Source organism: Diabrotica undecimpunctata, chromosome 1 (assembly GCF_040954645.1).
Source record: "Diabrotica undecimpunctata isolate CICGRU chromosome 1, icDiaUnde3, whole genome shotgun sequence".
Classification (NCBI taxonomy): domain Eukaryota; kingdom Metazoa; phylum Arthropoda; class Insecta; order Coleoptera; family Chrysomelidae; genus Diabrotica; species Diabrotica undecimpunctata.
In genome coordinates this window covers 102,564,767-102,589,042 of record NC_092803.1, presented here as the reverse complement: position 1 = coordinate 102,589,042, position 24,276 = coordinate 102,564,767, and the positions used below count along the sequence as shown (strand labels likewise).

Below are 24,276 nucleotides of genomic sequence, written 5' to 3'. Positions count from 1 at the left end.
AAATCTCGTTAGAAACTTTGTTTTCTAATGATGCGATGTCACCAGAAACTTTCGAAATATCGCCAGAAACTTTGTTCTCCAATGATGCGATGTCGCCGGAAACTTTGGCTACATCAGAGGAAACTTTCGAAATCGACGAGAGGACAGCATCTTCAAATATATAAGTCTCTGGATCTAGTCCTTCTTCTAGCAAAGCGTTCTTTAGTCGTTGGACTAACTCAGCCTTTTTTCCGGTAGAAGCTAATTCTCTGTCTTCAAGATGTCTTCTTAAATTAGTCACTGTCAGCTCATAAATCGTAGCCATTTTCACAATTTATTTTATATTCACTTGTATTATTATTATAAGTCTAATTTATGTTCGATCTCACTCTGACACCATTTGTTGTGAATTTATTAATTGTTAAGTCTTTAATTTATAATGTCTTGTTCTTATCTTAATTCATTAAAAAGCACAATGACTGATATTTATTTATTTTCACTAAACATACATAATTTATTAAAAAGCGAACGTAACATTTTATCGCGAGCGCGTCGTCCGAATTAACTGTCCCTTCCAAATAAAGTTCCGTTATTATATACCAGTGCCGTTATCTCGAAAAATCCAAAACCTTCGATGGCGAAACGGTAAAGGCAAACTGGATTTCCCTCGCATTGGTTCTGGAAGGTCGCTCAGGTAAATCGAGGCCTCTCGTAAACTCTACAACATATCAGAATAAAAACATGTTTTAAAGGTTAAAACTATGACTCATATTTTTACGTAACATTCCTTTTAATTCTCCTAACCAGATATGTGTTATTAAGAAGCTAGATGGCCTCAACATTGTGGCGCTGAGGAAGTAGTTTTTCGTAACCAAATCCGTATAAAGGTCACTTTTCCTAAATTGGAGTTAACATTGCTTATAAGAGCATTATTTTGATATCCATGGATGACATCTAAATTATTCTTACAAGTACAACTTCACAGTTGAATGGTAAATGATCATATAGGTTTTGTTTACTGTTTATACAAGGGTATTTTATTGTAGATTAACGGGGTGGATTGTACTCCCAATAGCCAGAAAATTTGTATACTTCATGCTGAGCTCTCTAACCTACGTAGAATTCTCATTGAGTATATCAAAACTGTGAGATATGTATACGGAAGTAACAGCTAATGTCAGGACAGCCGTGAGAGACACTGATACATTTCATACATCAAGGTTCGGTGCTTAGTCTTTACCTATTCCCATTGACACTTTACTTATTTCAATGAAACTAAAAGAAATATTCTAGAAAACTGCTATAAGACCAGCGAGGATGTACAGAACTAAATGTTTGGTAAAAAAAGGATGAAATTAAGAAAGGATGTATTAACGGAAATCTAGGGATGGCAGCAATTATTGCAAAAATGAGGGAGCTTAGGTTAAGATGATTAGGGCATGTTCTACTCGAACTGCTACTTGCCAAATATGAAGAATTACTGATTTGTAATTTGATGTAAGGAGCAGTAGAGGTAGACAAAGAAGAACTTTTGGAAGATGCTTAGACTGTCGGTACAAGAGATTGATATTGGTATGATCAAAGAGAGTGATGATGAATATATGGTATCCTTTATAACATTTAAAGCTGAGGGAGATTCATTGATAAAATGTGATTTGGAAATTAGACAGATGTCATATTTTCTGTTAGTTCATTAGTTCTTTTTTGATAACTTTTCATTTTCAATAAAAGTTGTTAAATGAACTATTAGCGTTTAAATTTTAATTGTAGTTATTAAAATATATAAACTTATTATACATTTAATCTAAACTTATTTCCTATATTTTATTGAGTTAAGAGTTTTATTCAAAAATAAGAAGACGAACCGCAATTGAATGATAACCCTCTAACTTAAAACAATTTAAAGTGTATAGGTATATCTATCTATATATGTATAGGTCTATCTTTGAAAGCTTGCAAGGAGATTGAAATATTTCTTGGAATAAATTTGGCAAACCAGATTTTTTTACGGCCATTAAAGTTCTTTATAGAATAATAAATATCTCGGATCCTGCCATAAATTTTTATATAACCAATTAATCCACAAACGAATTGCCAAACCAGTATTCCTAATTATAAAAATTACCACTTTATTTTATTTGCAATGATTTATATTTTATCTTTTAGCGATATATAATAATCACCTAATGATTTATTTTTCGAAATCGTAGTAGAACCGTTCAAGGAGTACAACTTACTACTACAAACGTTATGAATGTGTGTAAAAAACTCGCCGTCGCGAAGATCAATTCCTTGTTTCTTGTATAATACGACATTGTCGAGTAACAGTCGATACAATTCGCATGATTAAGTAATGTGGTTATCAGTTTTAAAAAATCAATAAAGTGAAAAGATATGTCTAAAGATTCTCGATATACGCCAGTTAATACAAATCCAGATAAGTAAGTTTTCAACGATTTTTAAGTTGTAATAAATAAAACCATTCCAAAAATGATCATTTTAAAGTCATATTCATATAATTAAAGTAATTTTTTAACTTTAATTTTTAGTGGTGTACAAGTAGTGGATAAGTCAAATTTAGTTAATTTTTTCAATAATTATCAGTGTGAAATTTGCAACAAATCTGTAAAATTTAAAAATAAATTTGGAATAAATATGTTAACGGTTTTATATTAGCATTAGTGATAAATGTTAGACAATTGGAACAATAACATACTAATTGACATACATAAAAAAAGTTTTACATAATTCCCATATCGACTTTTTATTTTTCATAATTATGTGGCAATACTGCTTTAAATTATTCTAAAAATTTGTTGTCTACCATATAAAGGACTTTCAACTGAAGTATTTTTAGGATGATTTTTTCACAACTATTAAATACATAAAACGGTATATTTAATAGGTAATCTTTTCTTTTGGTTTCCTTTTATTTTCTTTTTATCGTTGATTGAATAACCCAAATAACCGTTTGGGTTATTCAATCAACGTTTTTATCTATTTTGTAATGAATATTTATATCTATATTGAATATTAAAGGTTTTATTAAATAACTTTACTATTTGTAACACTAGGCCCATACCGGTTGTTTTAAAAAGATTCTGAAACTTGATTTTCTTGTGTAAGTTAAATATAGGGTTCAGCCACAATTAATTGTAATAAAAATAACATTTTGTAATTGTTAATTGACGTTTCGAGTACGGAAAAACTTTTTAAAAAAGAAAAACATTTTATAATTATTGTTCTTTGTCGTTTTGATGTTTTCTCCGGAAATCATTTTTAAAAAAGATTATTTTAAATCAGTGAGCTGTTATTAAAACCAATAGTTGCAGAACCGCCAAACAACTATTGGTTATAATACCAGATCAATATTTTAAAATAATCTTTTTTAAAAATGATTTCCGGAGAAAACATCAAAACGACAAAGAACAATAATTATAAAATGTAATTTTCATTAAAATCAATATTAAACTTTACTATTATGTACATGTTTTCGAAATGTTTGTTACATGAAATTTCGTACTGACTGTTCATTAAGTTTACTCTACATAATAATAGGTTTACATACTTCGAATATAAATCTAAGACCGAATGTTGGCAACAATTACATAGATATGTATTAGTAATTAATTACCAAGAAATAGTCTGTTTATATTATTCATTAGTAACCAATTTCTTTTTGTAAAAGATATACCTCTATATTTTTAAAAAATTTAAAATTTTTGTTTTTCCTGAATGAATTACGTCTCAAGACACATTCAAATTATTAAGAAATATTATTTTTTTGAGTACTAATAATTTATACTACACTAGCATTTTATTGAGTGCTATTTTGTTACTGTATGTGGGCGTTTGTATTTTAACCTGTGGAAAGAAGCAAAATGTATAATTTTTACTTTATTTTTTGAAATGGTTTATATTTTTTCTTTATTTAAGGGCAAAGAATAATATCGTATTCCTTACTACAAGTAGTAGCAAATATAGGGTGGCAATTTCAAAAAATTTTCCACCGTTAAAACCTTAATTTCCTATTAATAATGTAAAAAACTGGACAGACAAGTCAGATTGGTTTTCAAAATCGAGACTTTCCGGAAATTTTTTTAGCCGTTACGATGTAATCCTCCAGCAAGGGTACAGGTTACTGTTACAATTTGAAATGGGAAGGGGAATATTAAGGTCAACGATAACCTTAAGGGGTAAACTATTAACTGCAATCCTTCTCCTTAAAAACAAATGTAGAATATATTTCCGATTTTTCATATTATTTAAAGGAATAAAGATATTAACGGTGAGAGGTTTTCAAATTGTCACCAATTGTTGTTGATATATATATGTCGTAGGCAAGTATGAAATGCAGGCATTCTCGCAAAAGCCTAGTCATTTTCGTAATGACTTGGCAGTTTGTATAACGTTTTCATTTTTACGAAATGACTTCAACTTTTTAGGCATTTGCGAAACTACCGGAAACGGTAATTCTATTTTGAAACAGTGTTGCAATTTAGGCACAGATCGTATAATATAAGAAATTTTTTCCTTTCCTAAAAGAATTATTAAAAGCTCTTCCAAAATCATATTCTTTTGGTGAATAAAAATTTAAAGTCAGTGCAAATGTCCTTGATTCTAGAGAATATTTGGCACCTTTTAAAAACTATCGAAACAATGCTTTGGGTGATTTTCGTAAAGAGGCCTAAAACAATAAAAATGCAAAATAATTATACAAAAATACAAGTATATAATAATAATTTAATTAATTTTCTCTTCCCTTTTTTATATTATATGATCTGTGCCTAACTTGCAACACTGTTTCAAAATAGAATTATTACCCATGATATCATGAAATTATCGTTTCCGGTAGTTTCGCAAATGCCTAAAAGGTTGAAGTCATTTCGTAAAAATGAAAACGTTATACAAACTGCCAAGTCATTACGAAAATGACTAGGCCTTTGCGAGAATGCCTGCATTTCTTACTTGCCTACGACATATATATATATATATATATATATATATATATATATATATATATATATATATATATATATATTTATATATATATATATATATATTTATATATATATATATATATATATATATTTATATATATATATATATATATATATATATATTTATATATATATATATATATATATATATATATATATTTATATATATATATTTATATATATATATATATATATATTATGTATGTAAATTATATTTGGTTGCCGTCGTTCTCTAATATTTCCTAGCGGGTTTTCTGACGGGAAAAATATTAACTCCTTCCTCTTACATCAAATAAATTAGGCATAAAGTGGCGTTAAACTCGATTAATGAGAGCGGGTTTTCGGATGAGCAAAATATTGAATCCTTCATCTTATTTCGGATATATTAGGCATAAGGTGGCGTTAAACTCAATGATTGAGAAGATAATTCGAAATTTCTTTGACAAATAAATATTACAGAGTAATTACGGAACAGATCTGTGGAACTAATACATGGTTTTAAAGAGCTTTCAATTTTAATAAATCATTTTTCGTTAACATTATTTTCATCAACATTATAACCATTAATCTTAGTGAAGGCAAGTTCTTACTACTCTGGTCACTCGCTAACGCGATTTTTTGGCAAATATATATATATATATATATATATATATATATATATATATATATACAGGGTGTTTAGTAGGTCGATGGAAATTTTTTAAGGGATAATAGGGGATGCCATTTGCAAAATTTTTTGCTAATAATGTATCACTCAAACTGTTAAGGTTTCCGAAATAAAGTTAAATTTGTCAATATTCGAAAATAAAGCTGCTCATCCATTTTATTTTTAAAAATAATTATCCAAGCGAGAGACTTCCCTGACATACAAAATACCTTACGTATTGCTTGCTCAGATTTCAAAAACTCTTCGTTGAATATCAATGCATTGTTAAAGTAACCTTCATTAATGAAACGGGTAAGAAAGGTAAAACATAACAACGATACATCATGCTTTTTGTAACATTTATTATGCCTTATTAAGTATGTACATAAACTTCAGAAAACAGTCATTGTTGTTCAAAATGAGAACCACCTGTTGCCCTGCGTCGTATTTCTGATGTGGTTACTTTTAACCTCAATTCTGCCCTTATAATGTCAGCTGCTTCGATAATCATTTTCATTAAATAAGCTCTAGTTCGGATTGGAAGTTGAAAAACAAGTTCTTTGAATCTACCCCAGATGTGGTAGTCACACGGTGTTAAATCGGACGATCTAGCAGGCCACAAAAACGGTCCAGTTCGTCCGATCCACCTATTGGGATAGTGATTGTTGAACCACTACTACCGTAGCAGGTATATTGTTTTTTGTTTGTTATGCGTTCGGAGAATGACGATAGCTGATGGAAATTTTATGCGAAGAGTCAGTGTTGTAGGTTTACATTTTTATTCCATTCGTAAAACAGGGAGGTAGTACGCCTAAATAATTTTTAAACTTTAAATTGTCAAATATTGACAAATTTAACTTTATTTCGGAAACGTTAACAGTTTGAGCGATACCATATTAGCAAAAAATTTTGCAAATCGCGTCCCCTATTATCCCTTAAAAAATTTCCATCGACCTACCAAACACCCGGTATATATATATATATATATATATATATATATATATATATATATATATATATATATATCGGATTTATATGTCACTTAATCCTCTTCTGTTTAAAACTATAAGTGTAAATGATACTTTTATCTTATTTTTACTTATTGTTAAACATTATTCTATCCTGTCAGACTATGTTCTGGCCTAAGAGATGATGCATGTTTATTTGCATTTTTAACAAATATAATGATTAATTACTTCTTAACCAGCCTAACTAACCCTAAACTAAAACTAATCAATTGGAACTCTTTTTGGTCCGAAAATAACTTGTTTCAACTTGAAAAAAAAACTATGTTTGGATGGGTTGGAGTCAATAAAAAGGGGCTATTGGAGAACTGTATTGTACTACTCGAGCTTTCAATTGTGGTTACAATTATTTTCAAGAGCTAAAGGCCCGTTTTCACACTACGTCTTATTGTACGTTTTGTGGGTCATATAAAACGTACGACAAAATGTACGTTTTGTCCAGTGTATACACACTACGTTTTTCCTTCCGTTTTCTACCTCATTGCTAATTTAGAGTCTTGAGTTGTGTGAAGTTTGTTTAGTGTTTTTTTTATTATGGAGGAAACACGGCTGCTTTCTTTTATTTTTTCAACTATAAAGATACTACGACTGAGGAAAAAGGGGATAAAGAGGGAAAAGACAAGATGGTCAAGAGAGTGGGCTTCTAAAAAGAAGCCAGTATTTGTATTTTTATTTTAAATATCTTGTAAAGTAATCTTGAAAATAATTGCAACTACAATAATTGAAAGCTCGAGTAGTAAAAAATAGTGACAAATATTAATATATCTGTCGTATGTTTTATGTATACATATATATACACAAAAAATATTAAAAGCGAGATACTTATACATGTTTAACGATAATCTAAAAGATATTTTCTGGAAAACCAAGAAGGAAACTAATAGGGGACATAAAGATTACTATGAATCGATAGAAGTACATGTTTAATATTTGACAAAGTATAAAAAATTAAGTGCAGATAAAGTTTGTGATGACTAATTAGGTGCAACTGACTTTTTGAGTTCTATTTGAGGTCTAAATACTAATTTTCATTTTTTGGAAATCCAACATTTAAAATATGAAGCTCTGATTCACTTTCCTCTATACACTCCATTATCGTTATATCCACAAACCATACTATCGTCCAAGATATTCATAACACATATCAGCTTTTTATAAACCAAAATACAACTATCACTCTGATATGGATACCATCCCATGTTGGTATTAGTGGTAACGAAAAAGCTGATTGCCTTGCCAAAAAGCCGCATCATCCACGGAGACCATTATCAATATAAAAATTTGCAGCGATCGCAAAGCTAGACTGAAGAAGCTTAATCTATCCACCTGGCAGATTCACTGGAACAATGTTACTTCAGCGCTGCATGAAATTAAACCCTCAGTGAACCTTCTTACCTATCCCAGTTTATGTCGAAAAAATATTGCAATCATACGGAGATTGCGTATAGGACATACTCTTCTAACTCATGGCTACCTGATGACATCATCTCCATAACCAAAATGTCAGCACTGCAATACGACTCTCTGAATCAGGCATATATTTATCGAATGCCCTTTTTATGCCAAAATTAGCCAACAGCTCGATATCAGTAACTAACTTCAAAGAGGTCCTAAACAGCACAGACCAAAACAACAAGGTTATCAAATTCATCAAGAAAAGGCAACTGCTCAACAAAATATAAATGTTATATTACAAGTTTTAATTATTTTCTGTTTAAGTTTAATGTAAACTACATTATTTTGTAATTTATATGATATTACCATGTAAATCGTAACTCGTATTAATGACCATAGTTGTCACATGCACGTTAATTTAAATAAAAAATATATGAAGCTTAGGCCGGTATAACTGGAGAGTATATATATATATATATATATATATATATATATATATATATATATATATATATATATATATATATATATATATATATATATATATGAAGTCAAATATAAATTGTCGGGTGTCAACTGTAAGGTGTAATTCAAACGACTAAAGGGATATAAATATTTTAACCGGATTTCAGTCTAGGATCCAAATGATTCGGTATGAATATTCTGTATAAACTTGTTATTAAAACTGAATTCCGAAAATATAAATACATCAAAGCTGAAAGTAGAGGATGAATCACTCAGACAAGATGCCATAGTATCAGTTATTATCTTTAACGTAATAAAAATTATTATTTATACAAATCAGCTTATACAGTGATTAGAGTGTAAGCAGTCATAATTACTAGAAAAATAAAAGAAATCAGAATGATTCGAAGAAACAATCAAACACATGGAATTGCAGTTCTATATTAAAAAGTTTATAGGTACAAGAAAAAATGAGAAAATAATGTTATTACAAATATATCTGTTGTAATTGTGTTTGATTTTTTCATCGATTTATGCACATTCAGTACGGTGCAGATATATATATATATATATATATATATATATATATATATATATATATATATATATATATATATATATATATATATATATATATTTGTTTTTATAATTTTGGTATGCATAATCTTAAGTGTAGTGTTATTCGTTAAATATTGTGGGGTATTGGACGATTCCAATTTTACATAGGCACTTTCAGCCTCGGGCACGATTGTGCCGAACTAACTCAGATGGTCCCTCATCCCTGTATGATTATGCCATTTTATGGTGCCTTGTGCGATTTTACCGTCGCACTGTAATGTATTAATAGACGAACTAGGCTAGGATTTATAATTAAAAAAGTAAATAACATATAAGGATTTATTCCAAGAATACACACGTATACTCACAGACTTAAATTTACTGAATATAAAACATTTTTTACTATTATATATATATATATATATATATATATATATATATGTACAACTAATTAATTACATTAAAGCTAAATACGATAAAAGCTCACATCGTACCCTCGTCTTCAAGGACCCTTTATCGATACCGCATTCTAACAGGTATCATCAGTGCAGTCGTCCCCTGCCCATATTATGCTGATGATTAATTAGAACCACATTACATTTTTCAAACTTTACTTTGTCTTATAGACTCTTGTTTGGTCATATATATCCTTCACTTAATAAACCATGAACATTTATGTTTATGAATAGTCTCTATTTTTATTTTTTTCCAATACTGTGCTATTTAGGTATATGGTCTTTTTACCATGTATTTTGGCATACATGGTCTTTTAGTGGCCCTCTTATACGAAAAAGAACGTGACGAGCAGAAAGTTGTATACAGACATGGTAATAAATGATAAAATACAGAAAAGAAATCATACGTAAATTAATTTGAAACTAAAGATACCTTCCAAAAAGTCAGATAAAACATTCAAAAAATAAGTATCAGATTATGGCATGTCTGGGAAAATACAACAAAGGAAAAGAAAATTTTTTGTTAGTTTTTTAGGTTTAATTGCAACCAGAACTATTGTTTATAGTGATATTTCTCTTGGATTAAAAAACATCAACCTTGTTTTTATATCCGATGTTTTTACTATGCCTTTCAGTAATTTTTACTTATCACATAAAAAGGTTTAAGTTATTACACATCAATTAAATAATAATGAAATAATCATAAAATAATTTACAAGGGACGTTTTCTAATTTTATCTGGTATAGCTTATTTGCTTTTGTCGCAATTTTTAATTGAATTAAATTTAAATGTTAGATAGTATAAATACAATTTATAGTGTCTCTTATTACTTTATAAATTATTCTAATGTCACATTAAATTGATATACGTTTATCTTTTACCACAAATCAAATCAAAGTCACATGTAGTAGGTCAAAGAATATATTGCCAACCATATAGAACAGCTTGAACATGTTAACAAGTACAAAAACCTTGCTTTGTTAATGAATAGTAAAATCAAGTATAGTTTAAAAATACAATAAAAAAATTAAAAAATTTACAATAAAATAAAAACTTTTGGTGTAAAACGGTAAATATTTATTAAAAAATTGAATTATTCAAAAAGAATTTAAAGTTTTCAGTCCTATCGAACCATCATCAGTGAAAACATCTAAGAGTGTTTAAAGTGAAAATTTAAAGTATGAAATTTTAAAAATAGTTTCACTTTAGATTGATTTTATTTTTAAGGAAACAAACAGATCCCTGCTCGAAAAAATAGACGTTGTCCAAACGATTGAAACCAGCCAACTGTTGAGTTGTTGAGCCAACTCTAGTCGTGCTAATAGACATAATAAAGTATTTAAGATTAGACCTTGATCGCCATGATCAATTTTAATGTTCATAAATGTGCCGTCTGCGAAAAAACTCTGGCCATTGATGATATGGAGAGATACAATGGTCAACATAGCATAAATGAGTCAATAAAAGAAAACCCAATCTGGTTCGGCTGCAAACTCTAGGCTCTACTTGGAGAAAAGTGATACTGCTACTTCTTTTCATTATACTGCGATAAGAAAAAAAGTAAGAAAAGCTGCCATTAAGAATAAGGGTAGTAGCCAACATGTTGCCAATAAAAAAAGATCCTCGTAGCTATGCACTTTACTTAAATATCTATGGGTTATTTAAATCTTCTTCAAAAATTCAACTTTCTACAAATTGAACATTTAAATGTTGTATCTAGATAAATAAAAAATAAAGAGTGAAAAGTTCATGCCCTTAAACCTTATCTGTATGCGAATATTGCGGATTAAAATAAGTACATGAGATCAGTCGATCACAAGGTATGGCGCTTTACAAGGATTGTCAATAAGTTGTTATTTACAATGATCACATATCCACATAACTTCAAAATGAACCAAGGAGCACCTAAAAAAAATTTTCGCGAAATATTGCGCAACTTTTTGTTAAAAATGTAATGTAACATTATGTATTGAATGTTTTGCTAAATATCAACATATAAGATAAAATTTAATGTTATTTAAAATTTAAAGTTGTAATTTTAAAAGAAAGAAAATTTTATAATTATTAAACAAAAAAAATTGGTAGCTAGTCTAAAACCGCACCGCAAGTCTTTCGTCCATCTTTGGTTACATAAACATTATATATATATATATATATATATATATATATATATATATATATTCTTTTTCTCCTTCTTTTTATTTAGACATGACTCTGTCTGTTTTTTAATGTGCCTCCAGTAAGTTGTCATTCCATCGTTTTCGTGGTCTTTCTACAGATCGTCTTCCTTTTGGGGAACCGTCTCTTGCCGTATTTGTTCTATTTGTTGTCATTAGGCTTATAGAATGGTTTCATTCTACCATCTTTCTGTTCTAGTGTTACCATCAATTTTTCATCTGTGTTTTCATCTCTGCTGTTTCTAACATCCTTTTTGTCCTCCCTTTGTCAGGTCGTGTTTCTGCCGCGTATGTCACTATTGGTCTAATAACTGTTTTGTAAATTATGCCTTTTATTTCTTTCCCGATATTTTTATTTCTCCATATTGTTTCATTCAGGTGACCTGAATGAAAGATACGAACCGGAGACCTGAATGCCTAGATATTTAAACTCCATCATTGGTTTTATTATCTGGTCTTCTAGCTCCAATTTACATCTTAGTAAATTTGCTGTTATAACCATGCATTTAGTCTTTTTTAGGGAAATTAACATGTTAAATTTTCTGGCGGTTATACTAAATTGGTGCAGCATACGTTGCATATCATCTTCACTTTGAGAGAGTAGTATTGCATCATGTGCATAGTGATGACGCAATAGCATCATTATGCAGATGGCGCAGATTAATTTAAGTTGTTTCTCTCCCATTTGGTATCCTCTTTTAGTTATTTACGTTTTCCTTACTTTTTTTTATTATTTCTTCCATAATCTGGTTGAATAATAGAGGACTCAGGGAATCTACCTATCTTATCCCATTTTCAGCTTAATTAGGGTCAGTTAGTTTTTCTTCTACTTTTACTTTTATCGTGTTGTTTTGGTAGATATTTTCGATCATTTTGATTATTCCTAGAGGTATCTCGCTTACGTACAATAAGTGGATATCGTCCTTTAATTTGACCCGGTCAAATATCTTCTTAAGATCCACAAAATATAGATATACCGGTTTGTTGTATTCTAATGATTTCCCTTATACTTGCCTCATTATAAATATAGCGTTGGTGCATAATCTTCCCGACCTAAAACCTTGTTGTTCTTCTGCTAGTCTTATAATTTCATTTAGTTTATTTGTTATCACTTTTGTTGTTAATTTTAGTGTTGTGTTTAATAAATTAATTCCTCTGTAATTTTACGGGTCCGATTTGTCTATATATATATATATATATATATATATATATATATATATATATATATATATATATATATATATATATATATATATATATACATCATCATTCAATCTTCGCTTATCCACTGCTGGACATAGATCTCCCTCATAATTTTCCATCTATTTCGATCTTGTGCCTCTTGCATCCAATTCCTATGACAACGTTTTAGATCGTCAGTCCAACGTGTTGGTGGACGACCTCTGCTTCGGTAGGCATCATCTCTTGGTCTCCATTCCAGTATCCGCTTTGTCCATCTATTATCTGTCATTCGAGCCACGTGACCTGCCCAGTTCCATTTCAGTATTGCTACTCTCTCTGCACCGCTAGAGACCACTCCTGTTTGCCACTTTGTCGTAACTGGCAATTTGGGATCTTGTCTCGTAGTGAAACGCCCAACATAGCACGCTCTATCGCCCTTTGATACACACGGATCTCATGAACTGTTCTCCCTGTCATGGTCAACGTTTCCGCACCGTAAGTTAACACTGGCAAAACACACTGATTAAACGATTTTCTTTTAAGGCATATTGGTATATCAGACGATTTGAAAATATGGTTCAGCTTGCCGAAGGCTGCCCAAGTCAGTCTTATACGACGGAGAAGCTCAACGGATTGGTTATCTTTTCCTATGCGAATCTCATGACCTAGGTATTTATAGGCCATTACCTGGTCTATGGATCTTGTTCCTACGCATATATCTTCGCTGACTACAAGATTTGTCATCATCTGGGTTTTAGATATATTTATTTTCAATCCTCCTTCTAGCGAGGAAAGATAGAGCTGATTTAAAAGTTCTTTGGCCTCATCTATCCTATCAGCTATTAGTACAATATCATCTGCAAACCTTAGATGGCTAAGCTTTTCTCCGTTTATGTTTATGCCCTTGTAGGTCAGTTTTGCCCTTTTACATATTGTAACGAAATAGCCCATCTCCGATACGTCATAATTCTTAGAAGGACGAATCTAGAAAACGTAAGAATCGGCTTGTCAATAGCGCCCGTCTTTCGGACGGGAGACAATTAGAGGTGGGACAACGCCAGAATGTTCTCGAAAAGTAACTTTATTATATATATGTAACGTTGTTAGGAGTGAGTTTAGTCGATAAGAGAGTACCGAACTGTAAAGTTAAAAATAAATATATGTATATAAATTCGAACCGCTCGTTTTATTTAATCACGCTACAGTGGTGTCACGGTGTGAGGATAATTGATTTGTTTAAAAATAAATTCAGCAGAGACTTTTGAAAAAGACTTTTGAACATTTTAAAAAGTACGTGTGTGCCTGACCAAAGATGCTGCTACTAGAACTTTCAGTAAAACAGTTGCGTGAGCAGCTAGAAGAACGCGATGAAGATTGCAGCGGGTCCAAGAAGATCCTCCAAGAACGACTGAAGAATGTTCTTAACAAGAATGGAGATGACCCAGAGACATTCCATTTTCAGTCAGCAGAAGAAGCAGTTTTAATGAAGATAGAAGAGAGTTTCAGAAAAAATGATAAGAAATTTGAAAACGTCTCTCAAATGATAGAAGAATCTTCTAAAAGAGATGATAATAAATTAGAGAATGTTCCCAAAAGATTCGATGAAACATTCGAAAATGTATTTAGAAGATTCGACGAGACTTCACTAATAATTAAAGAAATATGTATTCAAAACAATAAGAAATTTGAAGAAGTCTCGAGAAAATTCGATAAGATACAGAAAAATGTAAACGACAAGATAGGAGACGTAGAAGAGAAGATCAAACGATTAGAGACCATGATAACTAACACGAAAGTGCTACCACCAGTTAATACAGTAGCCTTAGATCCGGTAGTGAAAGAAGAATCACCAAGAGACGAAATGACACATCATATGAGATTCAAATTGCCACCATTTGATGGAAAGTCCTCTTGGTCCATATACCTTAGACAATTTGAAGCTATTGCGACAGCCAATCATTGGACAGAACAAGAAAAAGCTGTTTCCTTGACTGCTGCTTTACGAGGTGATGCTGCGGATATCCTAAGATCAATTCCTAAGGGTCAAGAAAAATGTTACCAGACCTTGTTCACTCGACTAGATAAACGTTACGGAGATGCCCATCTACAACCAGTCTACAAAGTACAAATAAGAAGTAGAATCCAACGAGCAAGTGAGAGTTTGCAAGAATTTGAAGCAAATATTGCTCGTATAGCATTGTTGGCATATCCAGAGGCACCAGACAACATTTTGGAAGAAATTGCTGTAGATGCCTTCGTCAATGGGTTAAGAGACAGTGAACTACAGAAAGCTTTACGACTAGCAAGACCGAAAGTTTTAGATGAAGCGCTCGATATTGCCTTGGAACATGAAACAGCTAGTCAAGTTTCACGGAGCTATCGAGTACGAACCTCTGAAGAGAGCGACGAGCAAAACGAGAAACGTCTGGAGGAAATCGTACGGAAAGTAGTTCGTGACATGATGTCGAAAAGACACGAAACCAGATGTTCGAATGATGGCGACGTAGGTCACATTCGCCGTAAATTGCAAGAAAATAATACAACAGTCAGAAAGCTAGAACAAATGAAACACAGGGCTGGAAAGAGTCATTCAAATGCTGATGCTCAGTCAAGACGGGCATACAGTGCAAATCGTAATCATTGTCTTGAATTAGAAGAACGACTTTGCCCCGTGAGACGAACCGCCGTCATTAATGATCAATGGCAGCCTCAACAGCTACAAGACGTTCAAGCAGATGATCCATGTATAAAAAGAGTATTGAATTGGATGCGTCGAAGTGAAAGACCTTCTTGGCAGGACATTAGTGCATGTACTTCCGAAGTCAAGTGTTACTGGAGCCAATGGAATTGCTTAGTGCTGAAAGATGATCTTCTGTATAGAACCTTTGAGAACGATGATGGTACAGAAACTAAGCTTCAGTTGATTGTACCTAAAAGTAAAGTGTCAGAAGTATTGCGTCAGTTGCATGACGGTGCATCAGGTGGACACTTTGGTATCACGAAGACTCTGCAAAAGGTTCGAGAACGGTTCTATTGGGTGAACTGTAAAGATGATGTAAGAAGATGGTGCCAGAAATGTGAACTGTGTGCAACCAGTAATGGTCCAGTTGGTAAAAAGAGGGCACCCATGAAACAGTACAATGTTGGTAGTCATATGGAAAGAGTAGCAATCGACATTGCAGGTCCACTTCCAGAGACGAATGATGGAAATAAATATATCCTGGTAGCCAGTGACAGAATGAAAGATCAATATGATTCTCGATGCAAGAGTGAAAGCTATGAAGTAGGTGATCTTGTTTGGCTTTATAATCCACAACGTCGTCGAGGCTTGTCTCCCAAACTGCAAAGACAATGGGAAGGTCCATATGAAATTAAAAAGAAAATAAATGACGTAATATTCCGAATTAAGAAGTTGCCGAAAGGTAAACCAAAAGTAGTTCACATAAATCGTCTTGCACCATATGCTGGCTCAAATGAAACAGAAGAAGCACGAACCCTTCAACATGAGATCAAAGATGACCGGCGACCAAGCTTTAATGAATTTATGTCAAATTACGCAGAGAGAAAGAGTGCTAGATTCGGCGTGACCACAGAAGTTCAGCAGGATCTTTTTAGTGTTCCGCATAACGTCTCTCTAGCCCACTGTGTTGCCCAAGATCTTGAGATGACTAAAGGAATCTCATCCGTATTTTATAAGAAATTCGGTCGTTTGGACGAGTTAAAAAACCAGCAACCTAAAGTTGGAAGAGTACTGAGATTAGAAGATGGTTCTCGATCTTTGCTGTATATGGTGACCAGGAAGTCGTATACAGACAGGGCAAGCTACGAGGATATATGGCGTGCTCTAACTAATTTGAAGAAAATTGTGTGCAATTACGACATCAAGAATTTGGCCTTACCCAAGATAGGCAATGCACTAGATAATCTGGACTGGAAGATTGTCAGAAGCATGCTTGAAGTGATCTTCCGAGAAACCGGCGTACGAATTACTGTGTGTTGCATTAACCCGATGAGATCGTATCCTTCAAAGTCAGTAGACTGTTATTTCTTTCTAAAGGGTTCATGCAGAGCTGGAGAGTCCTGTAGATTCCGCCATCCTGTGCCTACATATAGAGTTGCTGATCGGGACGATCAGATTTAAGAGGGGAGCAGTGTAACGAAATAGCCCATCTCCGATACGTCATAATTCTTAGAAGGACGAATCTAGAAAACGTAAGAATCGGCTTGTCAATAGCGCCCGTCTTTCGGACGGGAGACAATTAGAGGTGGGACAACGCCAGAATGTTCTCGAAAAGTAACTTTATTATATATATGTAACGTTGTTAGGAGTGAGTTTAGTCGATAAGAGAGTACCGAACTGTAAAGTTATAAATAAATATATGTATATAAATTCGAACCGCTCGTTTTATTTAATCACGCTACAATATATATTCCAAAAGCGTAGGAGACATCATTCTGTCTCCGGCTTCTGCACGCAATGTAGCTATTCTTCAATAATTTTAAAGTGTTTGTTTGTCCTTTTGTAGTGTAGTGTGATGTACAATTATATGTTTATGGCATTTTGGTCTTGTCGGATAGGCCGCAATTGACGAAATGCCCCTGAAGATGATCTAGTGATCGAAAGTACTTGGGCAAGATTAAATTAAACTGTGATCGATATATGCCTTTTATTTGATCAAAGTTCATTTATTCGAGCATTCAACCTTATATTTATATATATATATATATATATATATATATATATATATATATATATATATAATAAAATATGTGTATAAGATGGAAGGCAACCGTATATACGTATTTCTGACTATTGGTCTTCTTCAGTACGGTGCAGCCAAGTTAGAAAAGGAGCATATTAACTTGGGAAAGGATCACTGCAGGAACAATGTTAATTTGCTTTCTTTCCTTTCCCAAGTTAATATGCTCCTTTTCTAACTTGGCTGCACCGTACTGAAGACGACCAATAGTCAGAAATACGTATATACGGTTGCCTCCATCTTATACACATATTTTATTATATATATATATATATATTTTTTTTTTTTCTTGTTGCGAGCTATGTCGATATCTTTTACCTTTATTTTAGTATTAACTCGTATTAACGTTTTTCTTATATATATATATATATATATATATATATATATATATATATATATATATTTATATATATATGTATGTATATATGTATATATATATTTTATATATGCAAATTGAAAATATATCGTTTAATTGACTCCCCACGCTTTAACTGCTATAATGTTATTTCAATATTAAATCGGTGACTGATTGTTTTTTAATTTTCTGTTTTAGAAATCCAACATGGTGGAAGCGACGTACAAGTATGGAAAGGTGTCTAACCTTATCAACGGGTATTGCCCTTCTTATTGGAATCTCCTTACTCATAGCACTTGCCACAGTATTATATAGCAGAGATCAACAAGTTAGTAGTGAGTAAAAATTTTATTTCATTATATTAGTATTTTTCACACACACGCACAAAGACACACATGTATATATGTATATATACATATATACATATATACATCCCACTATCGTTTTAAGCTCTTTTCAAGTTGCAGTAATTTAGCATCACCAAGAAATGCTATCATTTTCTATTTATAAGTCGTGTATGTTCGTTTAGTGCACCTTTGTAGGCTTGGCACCGTTGTCGGTTTGTCAATAATCCGATTTTTTTATAAATTAAATTTTTTACATCAAACCATCATTTTAACATTGGGAGGTAAAATTACTGTATTTGGTATCATTTTAAAGCCAATAGATGTTGCCAGTGTTAATACTTAAATAATATTCGAAAACATAAAAATATCGATCGGTTTGGGTTCAAATGAAGACATTGAAACTACCTGCCGACCGGCTGGGGTCAACCAACTAGTTTTTTTATATCAACGTTCAGTTGTTATATTTATTCAGTTTAGATATTTTTTCCTAGAGAGTTGTGTAGAGGAATATTTTACATATTTCAATTTCCAAGCAGTTTAATCGAAGCTATCAGTGAATAGTTTAAGATAAATATTAGATTTTTATGGGATTAGGTCAAAAATATTGGTTGTGATTGGGATGAGAATCACATTTTTAATTATTTAATGTTTAACATTTTGATTTCAATTCAGGAAATCGTTCTCAAAAAACGTTTTTTATACAAAATGTGTATACACATTTTTACATCATTTGTACAATAAACAAGGTTAAATATTGGAAATCGTATCGTTAAATATTATTTAATTAAAAATGTAATTTTCATCTCAATATCGACCAATAATTGTGGCATAATCACATAAAAAATAATATTTGACTTTGACCATTCCATAAGAAAGTAGTTAACGGAACCTCGCTAAATAGTTTTAAAAAATCTTACAGAAATTTAAATTCTAAATAGTATGAGGGGTAGCCGACGACAAATTCGTAAAGACGTACAGTTGATTTTGCTTTGTTTTTTTAAACAATCTTAAAAGGCAAAAAAAAAATTTGCTTACAAAACGTTTTGTATAAATTCTAAAGAAAAATAATTTAAATAAAAGTTGTAGACCATAAAAAGTTTTCTATGTAGAGAAATACCAAATTTAAATACATAAATAATTGAGATAATTCCAAAAAACCATAAACTCTAAGATATTATATGTTTGTAGTAATTTATAAATGTTAATAACTTTGTTTTTTGACTAACGACAGATAATATAGCTACTTGAAATCATGGCAATTGATGAGTTATTAAAGTGTGCTAAATATCAAGCAGATCAAAAAATATTTTACAATTTTTTCAATTTGTTTATCACAGAAAGCGATTATTTAAATAACTGTACTTGTCCAAACTCGTATGACTCTATAAGTATTTTGTAACTTGCAATCGATTCTTTGCGCTTTCAGTTTTAGGGTATATTAAAAAAACTTTTAACATATTATTAAATTTTTTATTAAAAACCAGTTTGAATAGGGGACTTTTTAGTTTTTAGACCACTTAACGTTTTTTTAGTTTCTTTGACAAGTAAGGATTCGGTTATTTCTTCATATGGGCTATGAACAATTGTCTAGTCAAGTCAACACTATTAGAGAAGTTACCTATACTTTTCCAGTAGTCATGCAGACGGTTCATTTTAATTGTCCCCATATGGAACATAAGCTCGAGAAAAGTCTTAAATTATGTTTGTGTTGTCTCTTTCCAAAACGCAATCCTCGATTTTTCTGAACGACTTTGTGCAAGTATTTCTTCAGTCACTTCCACCATTCATTTAATCTACATCGTCTTCGCCCGATGCTTCTAACAATGATTGTAATTCAGCAGTGGTCAATCTACGTTTATGTTCACATCTACCTTTTTTAGATGTCGAAGGCATAATATTTACATCTATTTCTTTATAAATACTATAACTCACTTTTACGGAGGTAATTAACAATAAAAACGTTCTACTGGAAACTATCAACTTACGACTTCCAATACTATAAGGCCACTTGAGGCACAATACGTTTTTACTTAATAATAGTTCCTGTATAAGTAAAATTGTTTTTAAATGTGCTTCATTGGAGCACACTAGATATATTTCAGTTTTGCCATCACATTCTTCAGAGTATGTTTTAACTTTTTTAACTTTTCTATCGGCCTTTCTACTAGTCATGCTTCTTCTTAAAACTTTGTAACATCTTGTACACTTTCTTCTCTTTGTATTATCTACATCGCTTTGCCTTAGATGGTATTTTTGGGTGTAACTGGTCATGAGGGTTACAACATTTCTTTATTTGTAAATGCCTTCGCGAACTCCAGTCTGAACTCAAGGATAGGTTGTCGCTTTTTTTACGTTTTCTATTATTTATCAACTAAGCATTGACTACCGCGGTATTAAATATTAATTCCATTGCCACTTTCCGGTACCACTTCAGAATTTTGCGTATTGGGCTTTGGTAAGAAGCCACTTGATCACTAAAATCAACACTCTTTTTCACCAAGTTATAATCGAGAATAATTTGTGGTTTTAGTACTTGTGTATAATTTTTCTTTTTATTTGATTAAACCAAGATACAACTATTATGTTTAAATGTTGCAAGGATTAAAACTGGTCTTTTGTCGACCCATTTCATCACTCGTAAAATCAATAATGGGGTTAAATTTCATCGAGAGTAACTGGTTGCAACTTTTTTAATCGAGATTTTAGTTTTACATGTTTTTAGAGTAAAACATCTGCACATGAATAATTCGTTTCTTGAACAATGATTTCAATTCATCGACCAATATTCTAAAATAAGGTGTTATTACGTCGTCCGGAATATTATAAACTGGTTCTCTTTCATAAAGCATTGGAAATATGGTTTACACTCTATATTTAGAAAAATCTTCTACTGCAACTCTTGTTCGACCTAAACTAAATTAATACACAAAACAAATTAATCTATTTTTTTTATAGAAATGCAGATTCCTGTCGGCTTTTTATCAGTGCGGCATGAGTCACTGGTGTCTCGTATATCTGGACCTCTTATCGCATTACAAATGTAATTCTTAATTAGCAGTGCGGTACAAGATACATTTATGTCGTATAATCTGAAAGCCGTAATAAGACCATAAGACCGTATGTTATAAATAAATATATTCCTAAAAGAATTATCTCGAAACATGAAATAAATACACTAAAAAAGTGCAATATTAAGTGTTATTTAAAAAATGGTATGTCATTCACGACGGGCGTACAGTTAAAAACAAAAGTTTTCAGTGTTCTATTGCTTGATTATTATTATCTGGTATTCTGAAAATGTTGACATTTTTTCCTGGTCTGATCTTCCTCAACTAACGTCATCTTTCTTAATTTGTGGGTTGTGTTGTTCAGGTCTCTTTAAGTGTTTTTGTTGGTATCCATACTGAATGATCTTCTTTAGGCAATGTACTAATGTAGTGTTCAAATGTGGCATTGCGTGCGTCATGTAGCGCTGATGTTAATTGTCTGATTAGTCGATTATATTTGTGTTCGTCGTATAATATAATTCGGAGTGTTACTTGTGTTTTCTTGATTTGAAATTGTTAATCGTGTAGCTCCATATGAAATAGTAAAAGATGAAAACGGCAGCATGTTTATCCATAAAAAAAGGAAACGCGATAAAGATATCTGAAACAACTGTTTTATGTTATAAGAGATGAAATAGTCCGAAATTGCCAGGTGAACAGGGTACTATAAAGAGGAAGTAGAATTAGCTATGAAACAGCTTAAATGGGGAAAAGAAGTAAGCTTAGACCAAATACCAGCAGGAATTATTCAACTGGGGAAAAAATTAAACGGATAACAATATTCACTCCATTTACAGAAAAGAAGGTGACCCGCATAAATTTTAAGAACTTCTTTAATAGCCTCCAGTCAACAATTTCCTAATCATGTTTAAAAAACGTACGGAATGCACTGTATATACTAACCCAAACCGTCAACATACTTGTTGTTGCAGTTATGTATTACGATCAACTTAAAGGTTATGCACGACTCCCCTCGTATAGGTACACAGGCATGCACCCGTGCGGGAGAAAAAAGATTTGTCATAACGTTACATTATGTCACATTTTAACGTTGAATATTTTATGGTCCCCTTTGGATTATAAAACGAATGATCGACTTTTTCTCGCACAGATCCCGCCTATGTAACTTTACAAAGCGAGTCGTTTGCTGGGTATTAAAGAAACGTCTAGGGCCATCATATAATTTTACGCTATTTCACGTTCTACGACGCATTCCACGTTTGACACACTGTCTTAAGTTTACTGTCATTTTATTTGTTAAATCCTATCTCATTCTCGTCACAGCGTCAAGGAGCAGTAAATGTGTGCGTGCAGTGAACGGGAGGAATATGTTTAACAGTGAACGTTGGAGATTTTTGGAGTCTTTCATATTTTCTTCTTTGAGTGCCTCTCCTATCGGAGATTGGATATCATTAGGGCGATTCTAATTTTATTTACTGCTGTTTTGAATAATTCACTCATCACTAACTCATCAGGTGGCCAAAGTGTTTAAGTTTTCTCTTTTTTATATTCAGTATAACTTCTGGATCGTTATGTATTCTACGTATTACCCCTTCATTTGTAATTTTATCCACTTAACTTATTTTTAGTATACGGCAGTAGCACCACATCTCAAAGCTTTCAAGATTTGTAACATTCTTCTGTTTAAGAGTCCATGCCTCAACACCGTAAAGCTAAGTACTGAATACATACTAAGTAGTTAACTAAAAGTGGACGTATGCAAAGAGATCTATGACGTAATCGTATGGTATTCGCTAAATCCTGTCACGTAATATGCCACATACCTCTGTGCGTAAATTCGTTTTATTGCTGCCAGTTTAAGGTGTTATTAGATGCAGCCATGTTGAATTTCTCTCCACTATCGTATTATCTTCGTTAAATCCTATCATTTTAGGCTCCATATATCCTGATTAGACCTATAGGACCGGAGATACGCAACTAAGGCTCTTTTGACATAACATATATAGGAGCAAAGATATATGCCTAAGGTCCTTTTAACGTGTTGATGTATTTGATTTCTACGTCGTAGTATTCTATTGGTTAAATGTTACCATTTGAGGTACTGTACGTCACGATTGGACTAATAGGATCGAAGATACATAACTAAGGCCCTTTTGCCAGGCTACTCTATTTATTTTTTGTATCTCATTGTATTCTATTAGTTTAATTCTATCATTTGAGGTACGAAACGTCACGATTGGACTAATAGGACCGCAGATACATAACTAAGGCCCTTTTGATAAGTTGATGTATTCTATTTTTCTATCTTATTGTATTCGATTGGTTAAATCCTATCATTTAAGGTACTGTACGTCACGATTGGGCTACTAAAAACAAAGATACGTAACTAAGGCCCTTTTAACATTTTGCTGTATTTGATTTCTATTTCATTGTATTCTATTAGTTAAATTCTATCATTTGAGGTATCGTACGTCACGATTGGACTAATAGGACCGAAGATACATAACTAAGGCCATTTTGACATGCTACTTTATTTAATTTTTATACCTCATTGTATTTTATTTGTTAAATCCTTTCATTTGAGGTACTGCACGTCATGATTGGACTAATAGAACTAAAGATACACAACTAAGGCCCTTTTGACATTGTTCTGTATTTGATTTTTGTATCTCATTGTATTCTCTATGTTAAATCCTATTATTAGAGGTACTATACGTCACGATTGGACTAATAGGACCGAAGATACGTGACTACGGCTCTTTTGACATGTTGCTGTATTTAATTTTTTTATTTCATTTTTTTCAATTCGTTAAATCCTGTCATTTCAGATACTGTACGTTACGATTGGACTTATAGAAACGAAGATATATAATTAAGGCCTTTTTGACATGCTGCTATATTTGATTTTTCTGTCTTATTGTAT

At 31.9% G+C, this 24,276-nt stretch overlaps 1 protein-coding gene across 4 annotated transcripts in view; it reads left to right on the top strand.

The window, feature by feature from the left end:
- Nep2 (M13 family metallopeptidase neprilysin 2) overlaps positions 1 to 24,276 on the top strand; it is a 265,069-nt gene that overhangs the window by 146,997 nt on the left and 93,796 nt on the right. For 3 of the 4 annotated variants that reach the window (XM_072545626.1, XM_072545630.1, XM_072545636.1), the window contains exons 1-2: positions 2,185 to 2,420; positions 18,197 to 18,333. In XM_072545626.1, coding sequence (XP_072401727.1) covers positions 2,374 to 2,420; positions 18,197 to 18,333 — 184 coding nt within the window. In that variant the 5' untranslated portion in view covers positions 2,185 to 2,373. Of the gene's footprint in view, positions 1 to 2,184; positions 2,421 to 18,196; positions 18,334 to 24,276 lie in introns of those variants that run through there. The other variant, XM_072545632.1, reaches the window with a different exon arrangement.